This window comes from Lepus europaeus, chromosome 18 (genome assembly GCF_033115175.1).
Source record: "Lepus europaeus isolate LE1 chromosome 18, mLepTim1.pri, whole genome shotgun sequence".
Classification (NCBI taxonomy): Eukaryota; Metazoa; Chordata; class Mammalia; order Lagomorpha; family Leporidae; genus Lepus; species Lepus europaeus.
The window spans coordinates 44,533,075-44,552,147 of NC_084844.1; the positions used below are offsets into that span (position 1 = coordinate 44,533,075).

The 19,073-nt window shown below is 42.5% G+C and overlaps 1 protein-coding gene across 3 annotated transcripts in view; it reads left to right on the plus strand.

The window, feature by feature from the left end:
* The window catches only part of TAOK1 (TAO kinase 1), a 155,187-nt gene that overhangs the window by 116,069 nt on the left and 20,045 nt on the right, over positions 1–19,073 (plus strand). For all 3 annotated transcript variants that reach the window (XM_062175210.1, XM_062175209.1, XM_062175211.1), the window contains 4 exons: positions 2,195–2,431; positions 3,584–3,712; positions 8,309–8,512; positions 13,014–13,253. In XM_062175210.1, coding sequence (XP_062031194.1) covers positions 2,195–2,431; positions 3,584–3,712; positions 8,309–8,512; positions 13,014–13,253 — 810 coding nt within the window. The remainder of the gene's footprint in view (positions 1–2,194; positions 2,432–3,583; positions 3,713–8,308; positions 8,513–13,013; positions 13,254–19,073) is intronic.

Consider the following 19,073-nt stretch of genomic DNA (forward strand, 5'->3'; position numbering starts at 1 on the left):
TAATCCTGCTCCTGGGTATATAGCCAAGAAACTGAAAGCAATATGTGGAAGGGATATCTTTGTTCCGTTGTTTATTGTAGCATTATTCACAATAGCCAAGATAGGGAAATCAGCCTAAATGGCCATCACCAGATGAATAAATAAAGAAAATGTGATATGTATATATACATACATAAAGTAGAATATTGTTCTACCTTAAAACAGGGGGGTGGAGTAGATGAGGCTGGAGTTATGTAATGCCAGCATCCCTGTCAGTGCACCAGTTCAAGTCCTGCTTCTGATCCAGCTCGCCACTAATGCTCCTGGGAAAGCAGCAGAAGATGGCCCAAGTGCTTGGGGGCCCTACTTTCCTAGTGGGAGACCCAGATAGAATTCCTAGCTCCTTGCTTCAGCCTGGCCCAGCATCAGCTGTTGCCACCATTTGGGGATTGAATTAGCTCATAGAAGATCTCTCTCTCTCTCTCTCTCTCTCTCTCTCTTTCTTCCCCTCTGTGTTACTCTGCCTTTCAAATAAGTTAATCTTAAAAGGAAAAAAATGTGGGTGGGGGAATCTTGTCATTTACAACCTCACAGATGAATCTAGAGAAAACTATGCTAAGTGAAATAAGCTAGGCACACATCTAAAAATCTAAGAAAACTAACTCCTGGTTAGAGAGAATAGAATGATCATTACAGAGGCAGTGTATATTTTAATAGTAATATTCTAAATTAAAAAAAATTTAGGCCGGCGCCGTGGCTTAACAGGCTAATCCTCCACCTTGCGGTGCAGGCACACCAGGTTCTAGTCCCGGTTGGGGCGCCGGATTCTATCCCGGTTGCGCCTCTTCCAGGCCAGCTCTCTGCTATGGCCCGGGAAGGCAGTGGAGGATGGCCCAAGTGCTTGGGCCCTGCACCTGCATGGGAGACCAGGAGAAGCACCTGGCTCCTGGCTTCGGATCAGCGCGATGCGCCGGCCGCAGCGGCCATTGGAGGGTGAACCAACGGCAAAAAGGAGGACCTTTCTCTCTGTCTCTCTCTCTCACTATCCATTCTGCCTGTCAAAAAAAAAAAAAAAAAAAAATTTACAAGGGCAGATGTTTGGCCTGTGGTTAAGACACTTGTATTCCCTATTGGAGTGCCTGGGTTCAAAGCCGGCATCTAGCTCTTGAATCAAGCTTTCTGTCAATGTAGGCCCTAGAAGCAGTGATGATGGCTCAGGTAATTCCTGCCACTCACATGGGATACCTGAATTGAATTCCTGGCTCCTGGCTTCGCCCCCAGCCAAGGACCACTAGAGGCATTTTGGAAGTGAACTACTAGATATGACCATTCTAGTCTCTTTGTCTCTGTCTTTCTGCCTCTCAAACAATTAAAAGCTCGAATTCAGACAACTGCACGTATGCTCATGCTCATAGCAACACTTTTCACAATAGTCAAAAGGTATAAAAAACACAAATTCCTATCAGTGGATTAAAAAATTAAACACACGGCTGGCGCCGTGGCTTAACAGGCTAATCCTCCGCCTTGCGGCGCCGGCACACCAGGTTCTAGTCCCGGTTGGGGCGCCGGATTCTATCCCAGTTGCCCCTCTTCCAGGCCAGCTCTCTGCTATGGCCCGGGAAGGCAGTGGAGGATGGCCCAAGTGCTTGTGTCCTGCACCCGCATGGGAGACCAGGAAAAGCACCTGGCTCCTGGCTTCGGATCAGCGCGGTGCACCGGCCATTGGAGGGTGAACCAACGGCAAAAAGGAAGACCTTTCTCTCTGTCTCTCTCTCTCACTATCCACTCTGCCTGTCAAAAAAAAAAAAAAATTAAACACACAATGGAATAATTCAACTATAAAAAGGAATGCTACAAGGGCCAGCGCTGTGATGCAGTAGGTTAATCCTTCACTTGTGGTGCTGGCATCCCATATGGACAGGAGTTTAGTCCTGGCTGCTCCTCTTCCGATCCAGCTCTCTCCTATGGCCTGGTAAAGCAGTAGAAGATGGCCCAAGTCGTGGTTGTTCTAGGTCCTTTACATTCTCATGTACAATTTTATAACCAGCTTATCTATTCTATTTCTTTTTAAAGTCTCCTGGAAATTTAATTAGAAACTGCTAACATTGGGTTCTCTTACCTTAACTACCTACTTAGTTAATAATGGTATGGTCTAAAATGCCTTTGAAAAAAAATGTTTTGTCTTATTATTTTCTCTCCATTATTTTATGTCTAGGTTACAAGGCAGATGCAAGAACATGAGCAGGACTCTGAGCTTAGAGAACAGATGTCTGGCTATAAGCGAATGAGGCGTCAACATCAAAAGCAACTGATGACTCTAGAAAATAAGCTAAAGGCTGAGATGGATGAACACCGCCTCAGATTAGACAAAGATCTTGAAACTCAGCGAAATAATTTTGCTGCAGAAATGGAGAAACTTATCAAGAAGCACCAGGCTGCCATGGAAAAAGAGGTAGTTGATTCACTATATTAATTTGCTTATTTTAGCTTATGTCTTTCTTTCTCAAAATTAACCGACATGATGTTTTGGTATTAGGGTATCTGTTTCAAGGAACCACGTCAATTGAGGAAAGGGAGAAGCATTTATGTAACTTGCATAAAACTTTCTATTGATTGATGACAGATCAGTCACAAAAAAAGATGGTCCCCTAATTGTGTATGTGCATTTTGAGTATGGAAAGTTAATTTGTTTTAATATCAAGTACTAATAATCATGGAGTCATTTCCTTATGCTTGATAGTTTTATAGTGTCATGGGGGTAAGTCATTCAGTTATTCTAGGATTTTGGCACCCTGATTATCTGATAAAACCATCAGTAGATGATTTGGTCTCAAAAGGTCATTCATAATTCTGTTTTCTGTTTGGAATCCATCCTTATATTTTTAGTAGCATTTTCATATCAGAATATTTGAAGATTAATACCTACAGAGAATATTAGAAATTATTAATTAAAATTCCAGTTAATCCCAGGGCCCTCCTTGTGGCATAGCAGGTAAACTTCTACCTGCAACACCAGCATCCCATATGGGTGCCAGTTCATGTCCTGAATGCTCCACTTCTAATCCAGGTCCCTGGTGATGGCCTGGGAAAAGAAGTAGAGGATGGCTCAGGTGTTTGGGCTCATGCCATCCACATGGGAGACCAGATGTGAAGTTCTTGATTCCTGGCTTCAGCCTGACCAAGCACTGGCTCTTGCAGCCATCTGAGGAGTGAACCAGTGGGTGAAAGATTCTCTCTTTTTAACTTTAGAAGTAAATGAATGAATCTTTTTTTTTTTTTAAAGTAGCAACAATGTTCTCAATTATTTAAAAAAAATAAAAAATTTATCCTATTTGGTTAAGCTACCACAATGGCAAGGCTGGGCTAGGCTAAAGCCAGGAGCCTGGAACTCCATCTGGGTCTTCCATGTGGGTAGCAAGGTTCCAAATACTGGGGCCAACCACTGCTTTCCCAGGCGCATTAGCAGGGAGCTGGATCAGAAGTGAAGCAGCTGGGACTTGAACTGGCGACCATATGAGATGCTGGTGTCTCAGACTGCAACTTAACCTGCTACTTTCAGTTTTTATCTACTTAACTAATTTGATTCATTTTTAATTTCATATAGGCTAAAGTGATGGCCAATGAAGAGAAGAAATTTCAGCAACATATTCAAGCCCAACAGAAGAAGGAACTGAATAGCTTTTTGGAGTCCCAGAAAAGAGAATATAAACTTCGAAAAGAACAACTTAAGGAGGTACTTACTTTATAAAAATTTACTAGCCAGTTACCTGCTTATTAGTTATAACTAATGGTTCTCAACTCTAAGTATTTTCTTTGGCTGTAGATGTTAAATATATGTTAGCATAAATGAAGACGTTGAATATAAGCAGTTATGCTTAATTGAGCTTCCTAGTCAAGTAGGATCTAAAATAGGTTCTTGAAAATATGATTTTTAATAGTAGTTTAGTTATAGGTTATGTAACTTACCCATTAAAAATAAAAACATATAAGCTGTGGAAAAAGACCACATTTCATACTTTAAAAATAAACCTTACGTTAGAAGATTATAATAATTTATTTTTATAATAATTTTAACATGGAATAAGGATAAGAGGCATGTTTGTCACATTTTCTTTACTGGATCAATATGCTAATTATTTCTTCATGGTGACATGTTTTCATATTTGCCCTTCATGTGCTACTTTTTGAACTTTTTAAAAAATCAGTTAGCAGTAACTTTGAAGAAAGCCTTAGTTCCAGTGTGAATGACCAACTGAAATTTTTAGTACATGTAATTAGTTAGCACACTATGATAACTTAATTGATCTTGATAAAGTAAAAATTATTCTTTGATATTAATGCTTTATATGTGTGTAAGAATTGGCCTTGTAATCATGTATGTTAGTCCTATTGTGTACAAATTAGTGGACAGACTTGCTATAAATACTCTGCCAAAGAGTTTCATTTATAAAATTTTCCAACTCTAAAGGGTATATAACCTGTGAAATATTCCCCTAACAATAATACAAAAATCAAACCCTATATTGGAACACTGAATATGAAAAAATTATAAATGGGATTTCTATCTCTAAATATCCAACAAAGTACATTAGTACACTTCAATTTTCCAGTGAAATGAAATTTTACTTTATGGGTTAGTTTTGATAATCCTTTAGGCAAATAGCTTGTAATCATACTAATTTATTTTCTTTTGTGTGTGTAGGATGCTCATTTAGAATAATGATACTCACTATAGAACAAAGGTGGGGAACCTTTTTTCTACCAAGGATTTATTTGGATTTTTTTTTTTTTTAAGATTTATATATTTATTTGGAACTCAGAGTTACAGAGAGGCAGAGAGAGAGAGTGAGAGTGTGTGAGTATTTCATCCGCTGGTTCACTCTCCAGATGGCCGCAACGGCTGGAGCTACATTGATCCAAAGCCAGGAGCCAGGAGCTTCTTCTGGGTCTCCCACTTGGGTGCAGTTGCTGAAAGACTTGGGCCATCTTCCACTGCTTTCCCAGGCCATAGCAGAGATCTGGATTGGAAGAGGAGCAGCCAGATGCCGGCACTGCAGGCGGCGGCTTTACCTGCTATGCCACAGCACCGGCTTTTCTATTTAGCTATTTTTAATGGCATTCATGGGCCATACAAAATTATCAACCTAAAAATTAGCCTGCTACAGATATATTGAATTTCAAGTCCCATCTGTGCTTGCCTTGGCAGGGCCAGAGCACTTAAGACCCATGGGCTAAATGTTCTCCACCCCTGCTAGAGAAAAGAACATATCAGAAAGGGGGTGTTTTCTGGCAGATTTTTAAAGACACCCAAGTGATTCTCTGCATGTACCCATGTCATTCCTGCATCTTCCCATAGTGTCTTTTTTTTAAAAAAGAAATATTTATTTATTTGAAAGTCAGAGCCGCAGAGAGAGAGAGAGGTCTTTGATCCGCTTGTTCACTCCCCAAATGGCCGCAAAGGCCAGAGCTGTGTCAATCCGAAGCCAGGAGTTTCTTCTGGGTCTCCTTTGCGGGAGCAGGGTCCCAAGGACTTGGGCCATCTTCTACTGCTTCCCCAGGCCACAGCAGAGAGCTGGATTGGAAGTGGAGCAGACAGGACTTTAACTGTTGCCTATATAGGATGCTGGCACTGCAGGGGGCGGTTTTACCTGCTATACCGCAGTGCCGGACCCCTATAGTTCTTTTTTTTTTTTTTTTTTTTTTAATTTTTGACAGGCAGAGTGGACAGTGAGAGAGAGACGGAGAGAAAGGTCTTCCTTTTGCCGTTGGTTCACCCTCCAATGGCCGCCGCGGTAGCGCGCTGCGGCCGGCGCACCGCGCTGTTCCGATGGCAGGAGCCAGGTGCTTCTCCTGGTCTCCCATGGGGTGCAGAGCCCAAACACTTGGGCCATCCTCCACTGCACTCCCTGGCCACAGCAGAGAGCTGGCCTGGAAGAGGGGCAACCGGGACAGGATCGGTGCCCCGACCGGGACTAGAACCCGGTGTGCCGGCGCCGCAAGGCGGAGGATTAGCCTACTGAGCCACGGCGCCGGCCCACTATAGTTCTTAAACATACACTCCTGCATTGAGAACTACTCATTTCTTTGTTTTTATTTTTATGTGTTTGAATATCTTATTAACTAAATATCTAAATAAATAGTCTCTTTGTTCAATAACAGAGGAAAGACTCTAAGTTTGGTAATGCCTGAAAAGTCATCTCATATCTAGGAAAGATGACCACTTTATATTCTGTAAATGATTGATGTTAGTATGTTAATTAACATGCTAGGATTTGCATCATTGACTGTATTGTCATTTTTTTTTAACTTGTCCCATATAAATGTGTTTTCCTGATGTAGTTTGTGAGATGCTTTTTAAAACTGTTTAGAAAAGTATTGATTTTAGGGGCCAGTGCAGTGTTGTAGTGGGTAAAGCTGCCGACTGCAGTGCCGGCATCCCATATGGGCGCCGATTCGAGTCCCAGCTGCTCCACTTCCAATCTAACTCTCTGCTATGGCCTGGGAAAGCAGTGGAGGATAGCTCAAGTCCTTGGGCCCCTGCTTCCACGTGGGAGACCCAGAAGAAGCTCCTGGCTTTGGATTGGCACAGGTCTGGTTGTTGCAGCCATCTGGGAATTAAACCAGTGGTTGGAAGACCCCTCTCTCTACCTCTCTGTAACTTTGCCTCTGCTTGTCTCCCTGTGTAACTTTGACTTTCAAATAAATAAATCTTTTTAAAAAAGAAAAGTATTGATTTTAATTTGTTCAATGGTTACTAATTCTGAAAATTAAATTCCATTCATTGGTTTATATTGGTTTTCTATTTAATTCCTGGTTCTTTTTTAGAATTTTTAAAATTGTGCCAGAGGGGCCAGCACTGTAGCGTAGTGGATTAAACCCTGACATGTTCAGCAGCATCAGCATCCCACGTGGTCGCTAGTTCGAGTCTGCTGCTCCACTTCTGATCCAGCTCTCTGCTAATGCACCTGGGAAAGCAGTAGAAGATGGCCCAGATCCTGGGGCCCCTGCACCCACGTGGGAAACCTAGAAGTTCCTGGCTCCTGGCTTTGAGTTGGCTCAGTTCCGGCTGTTGTAGCCATTTGGGGAGTGAACTAGTGGATGGAAGAACTCTCTCTGTCTCTACCTCTCTCTGTAACTCTTTGAAATAAATAAAATAAATCTTAAAAAAACAAATTTTGCCAGAAATGTATTGAGAATGTCCAAAATAAGAAGTGAAATATTCAACTATATTTTAGTCCTAATTTCAATTCATGGATGATTTTTTTTAACTATTTATTTATTTGGAAGTCAGAGTTACACAGAGAGGAGAAGCAGAGAGAGATCAATCTTCCATCCGCTGGTTCACTCCTCAGTTGGCTATAACAGCCAGAGCTGTGCCAATCTGAAGCCAGGAGCCAGGAGCTTCTTTTGAGTCTTCCACACGGGTGCAGGTGCCAAGGACTTTGGCCATCTTCTAGTGCTTTCCCAGGCCATAGCAGAGAGCTGGATCAGAAGTGGAGCAGCCGAGTCTCGAACCAGCATTGGTATGGGATACTGGCACTGGAGGTGGTAGCTTTACCCGCTACGCCACATGTCCAGCCTCATGCATGATTTTTACCTGAAAGTACTGCATTGTTAATGTGCTTGGAAAGAGTGTTTTTAATATTTATTTATTTAGTGAAAGGCAGAGTTAAAGAGAGAGAGAAGGAGAGACAGAGAGAGATCTTCCATTCGCAAATGGCTATAACGACCACAGCCAGGAGTCAGGGGCTTTCTTCTAGGTCTCCTATGTGGGTGCAAGGGCCCAAGCTTTTGGGCCATCTTCCACTGCTTTCCGAGGCTCGTTAGCTGGGAGCTAGATCAGAAGTGAAACAGGACTCAAACAGGTGCCCATATGAGATGCTGGTGCTGTGGGCCACAGCTTGACCCACTGTACCACAGCACCAGCCCTATTTGGAAAGGTTTTACTTTTATTTTTTTAAGATTTATTTATTAATTTGAACGTCAGAGTTATATAGAGAGAAGGAGATGGAGAGAGAGAGAGGTCTTCCATCCGCTGGTTCACTCCCCAATTGGCTGCAATGGTCCAAGCTGTGCCGATCTGAAGCCAGGAGCCAGGAACTTCTTCCGGGTCTCCCACATGGGTCCAGGGGCCCAAGGACTTAGGCCATCTTCTGCTGCTTCCCCAGGCCACAGCAGAAAGCTGGATCAGAAGTGGAGTTGCCAGGTCTCTAACCGGCACCCATATGGGTTGGGCTTAACCCACCACACCACAGCACCACTCCTGGAGAGGTTTTAAAGAAGGATGTGTCTTGTGTCTTTTGTGCTAAGTTGTTTTTTATATTTCTAGGAACTGAATGAAAACCAGAGCACCCCCAAAAAAGAAAAACAGGAGTGGCTTTCCAAACAGAAGGAGAATATACAGCATTTCCAAGCAGAAGAAGAGGCTAACCTTCTTCGACGTCAGAGACAATATTTAGAGCTGGAATGCCGTCGCTTCAAAAGAAGAATGTTACTTGGGCGTCATAACTTGGAGCAGGACCTTGTCAGGGAGGTACGTTAGAATGACATGAAATTGTAAATCCTTTTATAAAGGTAATCTTCTGATAATATGCTGATTATGTTATAGTGTCAAAGCCTTTGTACTATACTATCTGCCTAGATTACTCTTCTCTATCTTTATGTTTCTATTCCAGTGTAATCTCCTCAGAATTCCTTCCTTGACCTCTGGATCCTTCTCAGACACCTACATGTATGCACTTTTGTCCCACTGGAATGGAAATTGTTAAAGTTCCAGGCTTTTAGCCAGCACCACGGCTCAATAGGCTAATCCTCTGCCTTGCGGTGCCAGCACACCGGGTTCTAGTCCCGGTCAGGGCGCCGGATTCTGTCCTGGTTGCCCCTCTTCCAGGCCAGCTCTCTGCTGTGGCCCGGGAGTGCAGTAGAGGATGGCCCAAGTGCTTGGACCCTGCACCCTATGGGAGACCAGGAGAAGCACCTGGCTCTTGCCTTCAGATCAGCGCGGTGGCTATTGGAGGGTGAACCAACAGCAAAGGAAGACCTTTCTCTCTGTCTCCCTCTCTCACTCTGCTTGTCCACTCTGCCTGTCAAAAAAAAAAAAAGTTCCAGGCTTTTTAAAGTTCTTTATATCCCCAGTGTCTGACCTATCATATAAATTCAATAAATATTTATTAAATCTGTGAATGAAATTAATTTTTAGGGTCTGGTGCTAGAGTGTAGCAGGTAAAGCCACTGCCCGCATTATTGGCATCCCATGTCAATGCTGGTTCGAGTCCTGGCTGCTCCACTTCCAATCCAGCTCTCTGCTATGGCCTGGGAAAGCAGTGGAAAGTGGCCCAAGTCCTTGGGCCCTTGCACTCACAAGGGAGACTAGGAAGAAGCTCCTGTCTTCAAATTGACACAGCTCCAGCCATTGCAGCCATCTAGGAAATGAACCAGCAGGTGGAAGACCTCTGTCTCTCTCTGCCTCTGCCTCTCTGTAACTCTGCCTTTCAAATAAATATGTTACAAAATAATTTTTAAATATAAGGAAATCAACTGGGTAATCTTTGCCTCTTTGGTCTGAAATATGTGCCATGTGTATTACCATGTAACATATTTTTACAATCATATAATTATTAATCAGGTAAATGTAGAAATTTTTCTTAAGATTTATTTTATTTATTTGAAAGGCGCAATTACAGAGAGAGATCTTCCATCCACTGGTTAACTCCCCAGAATGGCCACAATGGCCATGGTTGGGCCAGTCTGAAGTCAGGAGCTTCTTCAGGATTTTCCACATGGGTACAGGGACTTAAGGTCTTGGACCATGTTCCACTGCTTTCTCACGCACTTTCACAGGTATCTGGATTGGAAATGGAACAGCCAGGACATGAACCAGCACCCATATGGTATGCTGGCATTGTAGTCTGTTGTTGCTTTACTGGCTATACCACAATGCTGACCCTGTAGAAATTCTTATGACAATGAAAATAATTTTCCTTATGATTAGGATACCTGTGAGCATAAAAAAATTTACTGTCAAAATTCGGTTAAAATAAACTTCTAATATGTTATCATTGTGGGAATACCCTAGTAAAGAAATTCAAATTGGAACTTGTTACAGTTAGATCAGAAAAATTCGTAAGATTTATAAAATCCAGTACTATTAATGGCATGGGTTAGTGGACACTGTCAGAAAGGGTATAAAGTGGTACTCTCTTTTGGGTGTGTGAATTATAGCACTAGCTTTTTTGTTTTTTAAAGTTTTATTTTATTTATTTGAAAGACAGAGTTACAGAGAGAGGTAGAGACAGAGAGAGAGGTCTTCCATCCACTGGTTCATTCCCCAAATGGCCGCAATGGCCGGAGCTGCGCTGATCCAAAGTCAGGAGCCAGGAGCTTCTTCCAGGTCTCCACGTGGGTACAGGGGCCCAAGGACTTGGGCCATCTTCTACTGCTATCCCAGGCCATAGCAGAGAGCTGGATGGGAAGAGGAGCAGCCGGAACTAGAACCGGGGCCCATATGGGATGCCAGCGCTTCAGGCCAGGGCGTTAACCCACTGCGCCACTGTGCTGGCCCCAGCACTAGCTTTTAAAATGTAGTATGTATATATGTTTTTCCTGCCAAATCTGCTTCTAGAACTCAATGCTACAGTAATAGCTTGATTATAGAATGCACCACAGCTAGGTATTTATTGGTACTTTCTTTATAAATGCAAATAATGGAAACACTCCAGCCATAGAGGAGTGATTGAAAAAATGTTGTCATCACAAAGCAATAATTTTGAATGAAACTTAAAAATCATTTGTATGTGCTGATCTGATCTGGATCTATGAAGAAAGCAGATTACATACTTGTATATATTGTTCAATTTTTAAAAATACATAATAATATATAATAATTGTGTCACAATAAAGAAGGGGAAAGTTGAGCAGCATAGGCACCAAACTGTTAGCTTCTGGGGAGAGAGTACAGAGGTAAAGATGGCAAATTTGGCTTTTACATTACATATGGACATGGGTACTTTTTTTTAACCTCAGAAAAGGATTTTTTTTTTTATTTTTTTTATTTTTTTTATTTTTGACAGGCAGAGTGGACAGTGAGAGAGAGAGAGAGACAGAGAGAAAGGTCTTCCTTTGCCGTTGGTTCACCCTCTAATGGCCGCCGTGGTAGCGCGCTGCGGCCGGCGCACCGCGCTGTTCCGATGGCAGGAGCCAGGTGCTTCTCCTGGTCTCCCATGGGGTGCAGAGCCCAAACACTTGGGCCATCCTCCACTGCACTCCCTGGCCACAGCAGAGAGCTGGCCTGGAAGAGGGGCAACCGGGACAGGATCGGTGCCCCGACCGGGACTAGAACCCGGTGTGCCGGCGCCGCAAGGCGGAGGATTAGCCTGTTGAGCCACGGCGCCGGCCAGAAAAGGATTTTTTTATAAGGTGACAGCATGTATTGAGTACCAGGTGCTAGATATTATTCTGAGAGTTCGTTATTTTTTAATTCATTTCTTTTTCTATTTTTTTTAAGGTTTATTTTATTTATTTCAAAGATAGAGTTATCGAGAGAGTAGAGACAGAGAGAGAGATGTTCCACGTGATGGTTTACTCGAAGCTGTGCCGATCTGAAACCAGGAGCCAGGGGCTTCCTCCCGGTCTCCCACATGGGTGCAAGGGCCTAAGGGCTTGGGCCACCTTCCACTGCTTTCCCAGGCCACAGCAGAGAGCTGGATCGGAAGAGGAGCAGCTGGGACTAGAACCGGCACCTATATGGGATGCTGGCTCTTCAGGCCAGGGCGTTAACCCACTGTGCCACAGCGCCGGCCCCTCTTTTTCTATTTTTTTTTTAATTATTTATTTATTTATTTGAGAGGCAGATTTACACACAGAGAGGTTTCATCCACTGGTTCAATCCACAAATGGCCAAAATGGCAGAGCTGGGCCTATCTGAAGCCAGGAGCCAGGAGCTTCTTCTGGATCTACTATGTGGATGCAGGGGCTCTTAACCTACTATGCCTTAGCACTAACCCCCCCTTATGTTAAATCTGTGAAGTAGTTATATTACTTTCTGGATTTGAGAGGTGATGTAACAGAAGCATAGAGTTTTTTTTTGTTTCTTTGTTTGTTTTTTAAGATTTGTCTATTTATTAAAATGCAGAGTTACAGAGAGAGGGACAGAGAAAGATAAAGAGTGATGTTCCATGTACTAGTTCACTCCCCAAATGGCTACAACTGCTGGGACTGATCCAGGCCAAAGCCAGGAGCCTGGCACTTCATCTGGTTCTCCCATGTGGGTAGCAGGGTCTCAAGTAGTTGGTCTGTCTTCTGTTTTCCCACGCACATTAGCGAGGAGTTGGATTGGAAGTGGAGCAGCCAGAATTTGAACCAGCACTCTAATATGGGATGTCAGTTTCATAAGCAGTGACTTAATCTGCTGCATTGTAGTGCTGGGCCCAGGAGACAAATTTTTAAAATGAGGCCATTAAGCTGCTTGAGATAGATTTGATAATGTCTTAAATTTATTGCAGTAAAATGTTAATGCATGGGGCCAGTGCCATGGCTCACTTGGTTAATCCTCTGCCTGCAGCACCGGCATCCCATATGGGCACCAGGTTCTAGTCCTGGTTTCTCCTCTTCCAGTCCAGCTCTCTGCTGTGGCCCGGGAGGGCAGTGGAGGATGGCCCAAGTTCTTGGGCCCCTGCACCCACATGGGAGACCAGGAGGAAGCACCTGGCTCCTGGCTTTGGATCGGTGCAGCGCACCAGCTGTAGCAGCCATTTGGGGAGTGAACCAATGGAAGGAAGACCTTTCTCTCTGTCTATTTCTCTCACTGTCTAACTGTGCCTGTCAAATAAAAAAAAGTTAATGCATAATAAATGAATATGATAAGGAAATTTATGATACTAACTGCCCATTTACAAAAGTAAAGTTATAGAACCATGATATTTACTGTTGAATCAAAGGGTTGATTACATTTGTTTCCTGGTTATTCTGTTACCTAGAATTTTTTTTCTGGCATTGTACACAATAAATTATATCCTTGTCTTTTTGTTATGGTTTAGGAGTTAAATAAAAGGCAAACTCAGAAGGACTTAGAGCATGCCATGCTTCTGCGACAGCATGAATCCATGCAAGAACTGGAGTTCCGCCACCTCAACACAATTCAGAAGATGCGCTGTGAGTTGATCAGACTGCAGCATCAAACTGAACTCACTAACCAGCTGGAATATAATAAGCGAAGGGAACGTGAACTAAGGCGAAAGCATGTCATGGAAGTTCGACAACAGCCTAAGAGTTTGAAGGTACTTACTTACTTTTATTTGAAAGGCAAAGAAACTGAATGAGACAGAGACAGGTATCTTCTGGCCACTAGTTCACTCCAAAGCCCACACCAGACAGGATAAAGGGGATAGGATAATAAGGCACCCATGTTAGCAGGAAATGTCTAAGACCTATGTCCAGTTATTAAGAAATTGAGAGAATGTTTTTATTTTCATTTGAATTGGTTTAGTATGGAATGTCCATCACTACAGAACTATGCTTATGTACTTTTCATCAGCATACAACACAACTGCCAAAATTTTAACTGTAGGGGAGTGCTACTAAGTAAGAATCAAGATTCTTATTGTAATGTACCCCTTGTCTAATAAATTCCATGCGTCAACATGCTAACCTCTTGGCTTTTCCTTGTTATTTCAGGTAATAGAATTTTGGAAGTTTAATTTACTCTAAATGTGATTTGTACCAAATATAAAAGTGCATTATAAATAAAAGGTTTCCCCTCTTCCCTTTTCCTTTCAAGCCACTTGATCTATTCCCCTTCATGAAAGTCAACCAGAGCTAACAATTCTGTTTGTAACTTAAATATAAACATTTGAAGGAGTAGAATCACATGAGTCTTAATAAGCAAAAAGCAAAAATACTTGAAATATAGGCTGTCATTAGTGATCAGATCATTGATCTGTACAAGTCTGCATATTTTATACCTCTTTATATTCAGTAAGGCCTACATTCTACAATATTTCTTAATTAAAGTCTCTTCTCTCTGTCCCTGCTAGTACTTTTCAAACTAATATTTAAGCCATAAAACTGTTCTTTGTTTTATTCTGGCTAACTCTGCTGGAGTAAAGTGCGGTTCATTTACAGAAGTAATCTGTGTGCAAATCTAGAAGCTACAGTACACCCAATGGTATTGCCTAGTCCCATCATAGTCCATTCAAACAAGCTATCCTTAACAAAAACAGAAGCACAGTTGAGATGCCTTAACCTTTCCATGTGTCTGAGTAAAATATCACTTTGCTCTGTCTTCAAGATAGTTAATTATTTCACCACTTAGAAAGTGGTTATGTTGGTTACCATAATCTTCCTTTGTTAATGCTTAGAAAAATTGGAATTCATAATGATTTTTTATATTTATTTTGTTTCTGCAGTGGAGATATAATCATTTGGCTATGTAATAGCAATCTACCACCAAAAGATATATAAAGCAATGTCTATGGAAATAATTAATTTTTTTAAGATTTTTACTTATTTATTTGAAAGGTAGATTCCCAGAGAAAGGGAGAAACAGAAAGATCCTGCATCCACTGGTTCACTCCCCAAATAACCACAATAGCTGGAGCTTCCTCCAGGTCTCCCATGCAGGGGAAGGGGCTCAAACACTTGGGCCATCCTCCACTGCCTTCCCAGGCCATACGCAGAGAGCTAGATCAGAAGAGGAGCAGCCAGGACATGAACTGGTACCTGTATGGGATGCTGGCGCCGTAGGCAGAGGCTTAGCCTACTATGCCACAGCATTGTCCCCAGTAATTGTGATTCTAAAGACAGCAGTTCCTAAGTGTAAGCCAAACTGAAAGCTTGTTGATTTTCTTTTTTTTTTTTTTTTTTTCTTTTTCTTTTTTTGACAGGCAGGGTAGATAGTGAGAGAGAGAGACAGAGAGAAAGGTCTTCCTTTGCGTTGGTTCACCCTCCAATGGCCGGCGCACCACGCTGATCCGATGGCAGGAGCCAGGTGCTTCTCCTGGTCTCCCATGGGGTGCAGGGCCCAAGCACTTGGGCCATCCTCCACTGCACTCCCTGGCCACAGCAGAGAGCTGGCCTGGAAGAGGGGCAACCGGGACAGAATTTGGTGCCCTGACCGGGACTAGAACCCGGTGTGCTGGTGCCACAAGGCGGAGGATTAACCTAGTGAGCCGCGGCGCTGGCCAAGCTTGTTGATTTTCTATATTCATACCATAAACCTGATGTGACTGCATTTCTCTGGTGCTTAGGTGATGGGTAGTTGTTTTACTTTAACCTTTCCTTTTGTGTCTTGTTATTAGAGACTTTTCAGTTTGAAAGCTTATAAACTGTAGTCTGATTTTTCTCAGATGCTACATAAAAAGTAAGGAGAAAGTAGTATTTCCCATTCATGGTTAGTTTTTAAATAGAATGTCTCCTTCTAATGACAAATGAACTCAAATTTCTCCATTAGTAAAGAAAAAAATCCCCCATTTTCCTCTTATTTATGTGTATCTATCTAACTTGTTCAATTTGAACAAATCAGATTAGCTTTTTTAAAAAAGACTTACTTATTTTTTGAGAGGCAGAGTTACAGAGAGAGAGAGGTCTTTCATCCACTGGTTCACTCCCCCAACGACCACAACAGCAGAGCTGGACCAATCTGAAGCCAGAAGCCAGGAAACTTCTTCCAGGTTTCCCACGTGGGTTCAGGGGCCCAAGCATATGGACCATCTTCCACTACTTTCCCAGGCCATTAACAGGGAGCTGGGTCAGAGTGGAGTAGCCGGAATTTGAACCAGTGCCTGTATTGGATGGCGATGCTGCATGCGGAGGCTTAACCTACTATGCCACAGCACTGGCCCTTAGATTTTTTTTTTTTTTTTTTATTTTAAGATTCATGTGTTTATTTGAAAGAGCTACAGAGAGAAAGAAATATCTTCCATCTGCTGATTGACTTCCCCAGATGGCCGCATTGGCCAGGGCTGGGCCAGGCCAAGGCCAGAAGCTGGGAGATCTTTCTGGTTCCCAACACTTAGGCCATCCTCTGCTGCTTTCCCAGCCCTTAGTAGGCTGCTGGATCAGAAGTAGAGCAGCCAGGACATGAACCAGTGTCCATGTAGGATACTGGTGTTACAGTCCACTGCTTAACCCTCCACACCAGGAAACCAGTCCCTCCAAGGCTTTAAATTGAGGAAGAATCTTCAGTCTGAATACTTATATGTGTTGATTAGGATTTGGGGTGGGGCACTGTTTCTGTGGAATGGGTTGTGTAAGATTACCTTCAACTGTCATCTACGTGGTGCTTTGTGTTCAGTGGAAGTAACTTCAGCTTATTTTCATCTTTGACTTGAGTCAGACATTGAGAGTTACAGTTTATTGGTAAAAGCCTTATGCTTGTTGAAGAGTTTTTCAAGTTATTTGTTTCTCATTGGGCAGTGATATGGAATTATTACAGTGTTCATGGCACAACATTAAAGAAACAGAATATAGTCAGAGGTTGGTGTTTTGTAGCAATGGCCTGTGATGCCAGCATCTCATCTGGTGCCTGTTCAGGTCTCAGCTGCTCCACTTCCAGTCCAGTTCCCTGCTAACATGCCTGGGAAGACAGTGGAAGATAGCCTGAGTACTTGGACCTGAATGGAATTCCTAGCTCTTGGCTTTAGCTTGGCCCAGAACTGGTTGTTGGGTCATTTGGGAACTGAACCAGAGGATGGAAAATCTTTTTCTGTCTCTTAATTTCTCTCTGTCACTGCCTTTCAAATAAATAAATGTTTTAAAAAAAATAGGCCGGCGCCGTGGCTCAACAGGCTAATCCTCCACCTTGCGGTGCTGGCACACCGGGTTCTAGTCCCGGTCAGGGCGCCGGATTCTATCCCGGTTGCCCCTCTTCCAGGCCAGCTCTCTGCTATGGCCCGGGAAGGCAGTGGAGAATGGCCCAAGTTCTTGGGCCCTGCACCCGCATGGGAGACCAGGAGAAGCACCTGGCTCCTGGCTTCGGATCAGTGCGATGTGCCGCTTGCAGCGGCCATTGGAGGGTGAACCAACGGCAAAAAGGAAGACCTTTCTCTCGGTTTCTCTCTCTCACTATCCACTCTGCCTGTTTAAAAAAAAAAAAAAATGAATACAGGCAGTTAATGTGCATACTTCAATAAGTTCACAGGAAATGGAATTAAAAGCTTATTTGGGTGCAAGCAAAATTTGAAATCCTTGCAGTTTCTTCATAATGGCATTTCCATGAACTTTTTGAAGATCCCTATGTAGAAGCAGAAGGTATCTAAATTTCATTCTTCCATTTCTGTCTATAAGCACTTTCAAGAACTTTGTTAACCAGGAACTGTATTTAAGAGCAGTACTACTAAGCCTAGATAAATCAAGAGTTCCTCTTTTTAACTAGATAGCTCTTGATCCCTCATAGAATAAAAGCTTATGACAATGCCTCACTTGGTGAAAAATATGAAAATATTTAAATTAGTGTTACAGGTGAGGGGGAGACTTTTTCTTAAATAAGTAGAAATTTGGTCATATATGCATTCATTGCACACTGAATCAATCAACCAATACCTGGTAGTATGTATATTAAGGTAAAATAACTTCAACTCTATATTCTGCCTCAATGTAATAAATACATAGATTCTTACTTGTAGGCTTGACCAGTATACCTTGAGGGAATTTATCTCATCTTGTTAAAATTTCTTTTTAAAAAGGATCTGTTTATTTAGTTATTTGAAAAACAGAGTGATAGAAAAGGAAAGTGAGAGAGAGAGAGAGAGAGAATGATTTCCCTTCCACTGGTTCACTCCACAAATGGCTACATCAGCTGGGGTTGGACCAGGCTAAAGCCAGGAGCCAGGAAATCCATCCATCCCATCTGAATGGCAGGACCCCAAGTATTTGGACCATAATTCGCTGCTTCCTAAGTACATTAGGAAGCTAGATTGGTACAAGAAGAGCCAGGACTTGAAGGACACTCTACTTGTAATATTGTATCAAGCAGTGACCTAGCTGTGACCTAGTAAAAACAAGGGCTGGCGCCAGCCAATTTAAATCCACTTATGATTCAGCTCCCTGCTAATGCCCCTGGGAAAGATGGCCCAAGAACTTGGCCCCTGCACCCATGTGAGAGCCCTGGATGAAGTTCCTGGCTCCTAGCTTCAGCCTGGCCCAGCCCTGGCAATTGTGGCTATTTGGGGAGTAAACCAGTAGGGTGGAAGATCTCTCTCTCTCTCTCTCTCTCTGTCTCCCTGTAAGTCTGCCTTTCAAATAAATAAATAAATCTTGGAAAAAAAAATTTTTAAACTGGAGTACGTAGCTTACCTACCACAGTAATTAACATAAAACAAAAACTGAATATCTTCTGTCTCTAAACTCAAATTAGTTTTTTCAGAAATCTTTATGTAATTTATGTAACCTCAATGAGAATTGTCCTTCCTTTGTTCCATAGTCTTTCTTTTTTTTTTTTTTTTTTTTTAAGATTTATTTATTTACTTGAGAGGAAAAGACAGTTGTAATGGCAGTATTCATTAGTTAGTAATAGAGACTTCAAATCATCCTTAAGGTTGGCCACAGACCCTATTTTTGGGGGGATCTATTTAGAGTATGTAGTTAGTAGTTGAGATTATCTCTAAAAGAAACTGGGGCAGAGCAGGTGTCAAGATGCCCATATCCCACATGGGACTGTCTGGGGTTGACTCCTTGCTCTGGCGTCTGATTTCAGCTTCCTGATAATGCAGACCATGAGAGGCAGAGGTGATAGCTTGAGTAATTTGGCTTCTACCACCTACTGGGAGACTGATTTGAGTTCCTTGCTAACAGTTTCTTGTTGATTGTGGGCATTTGAGAAGTGAACCAGAGGATGTGAGCTGTCTGTCTCTGTGTCTCTCCCTGTGTATCTTTCTTCCACTAAATAAATAAATAAATATTTTAAAAGAAAAAAGAAATTGGAAGTGCTTTTTTTTTAGATAAAGAGCAGAATGTGTGCGTGTGGTTTTGTTTTGTTTTCTTTAAGATTTATTTATTTACTTGAAAGACATTTGCAGAGAGGGAAAGCCGAGAGATCTGTCTGCTGGTTCCCTCCCCAAATGGCCCCAACAACCAGCTAGGCTTAAGCCAAGCTTAAGCCA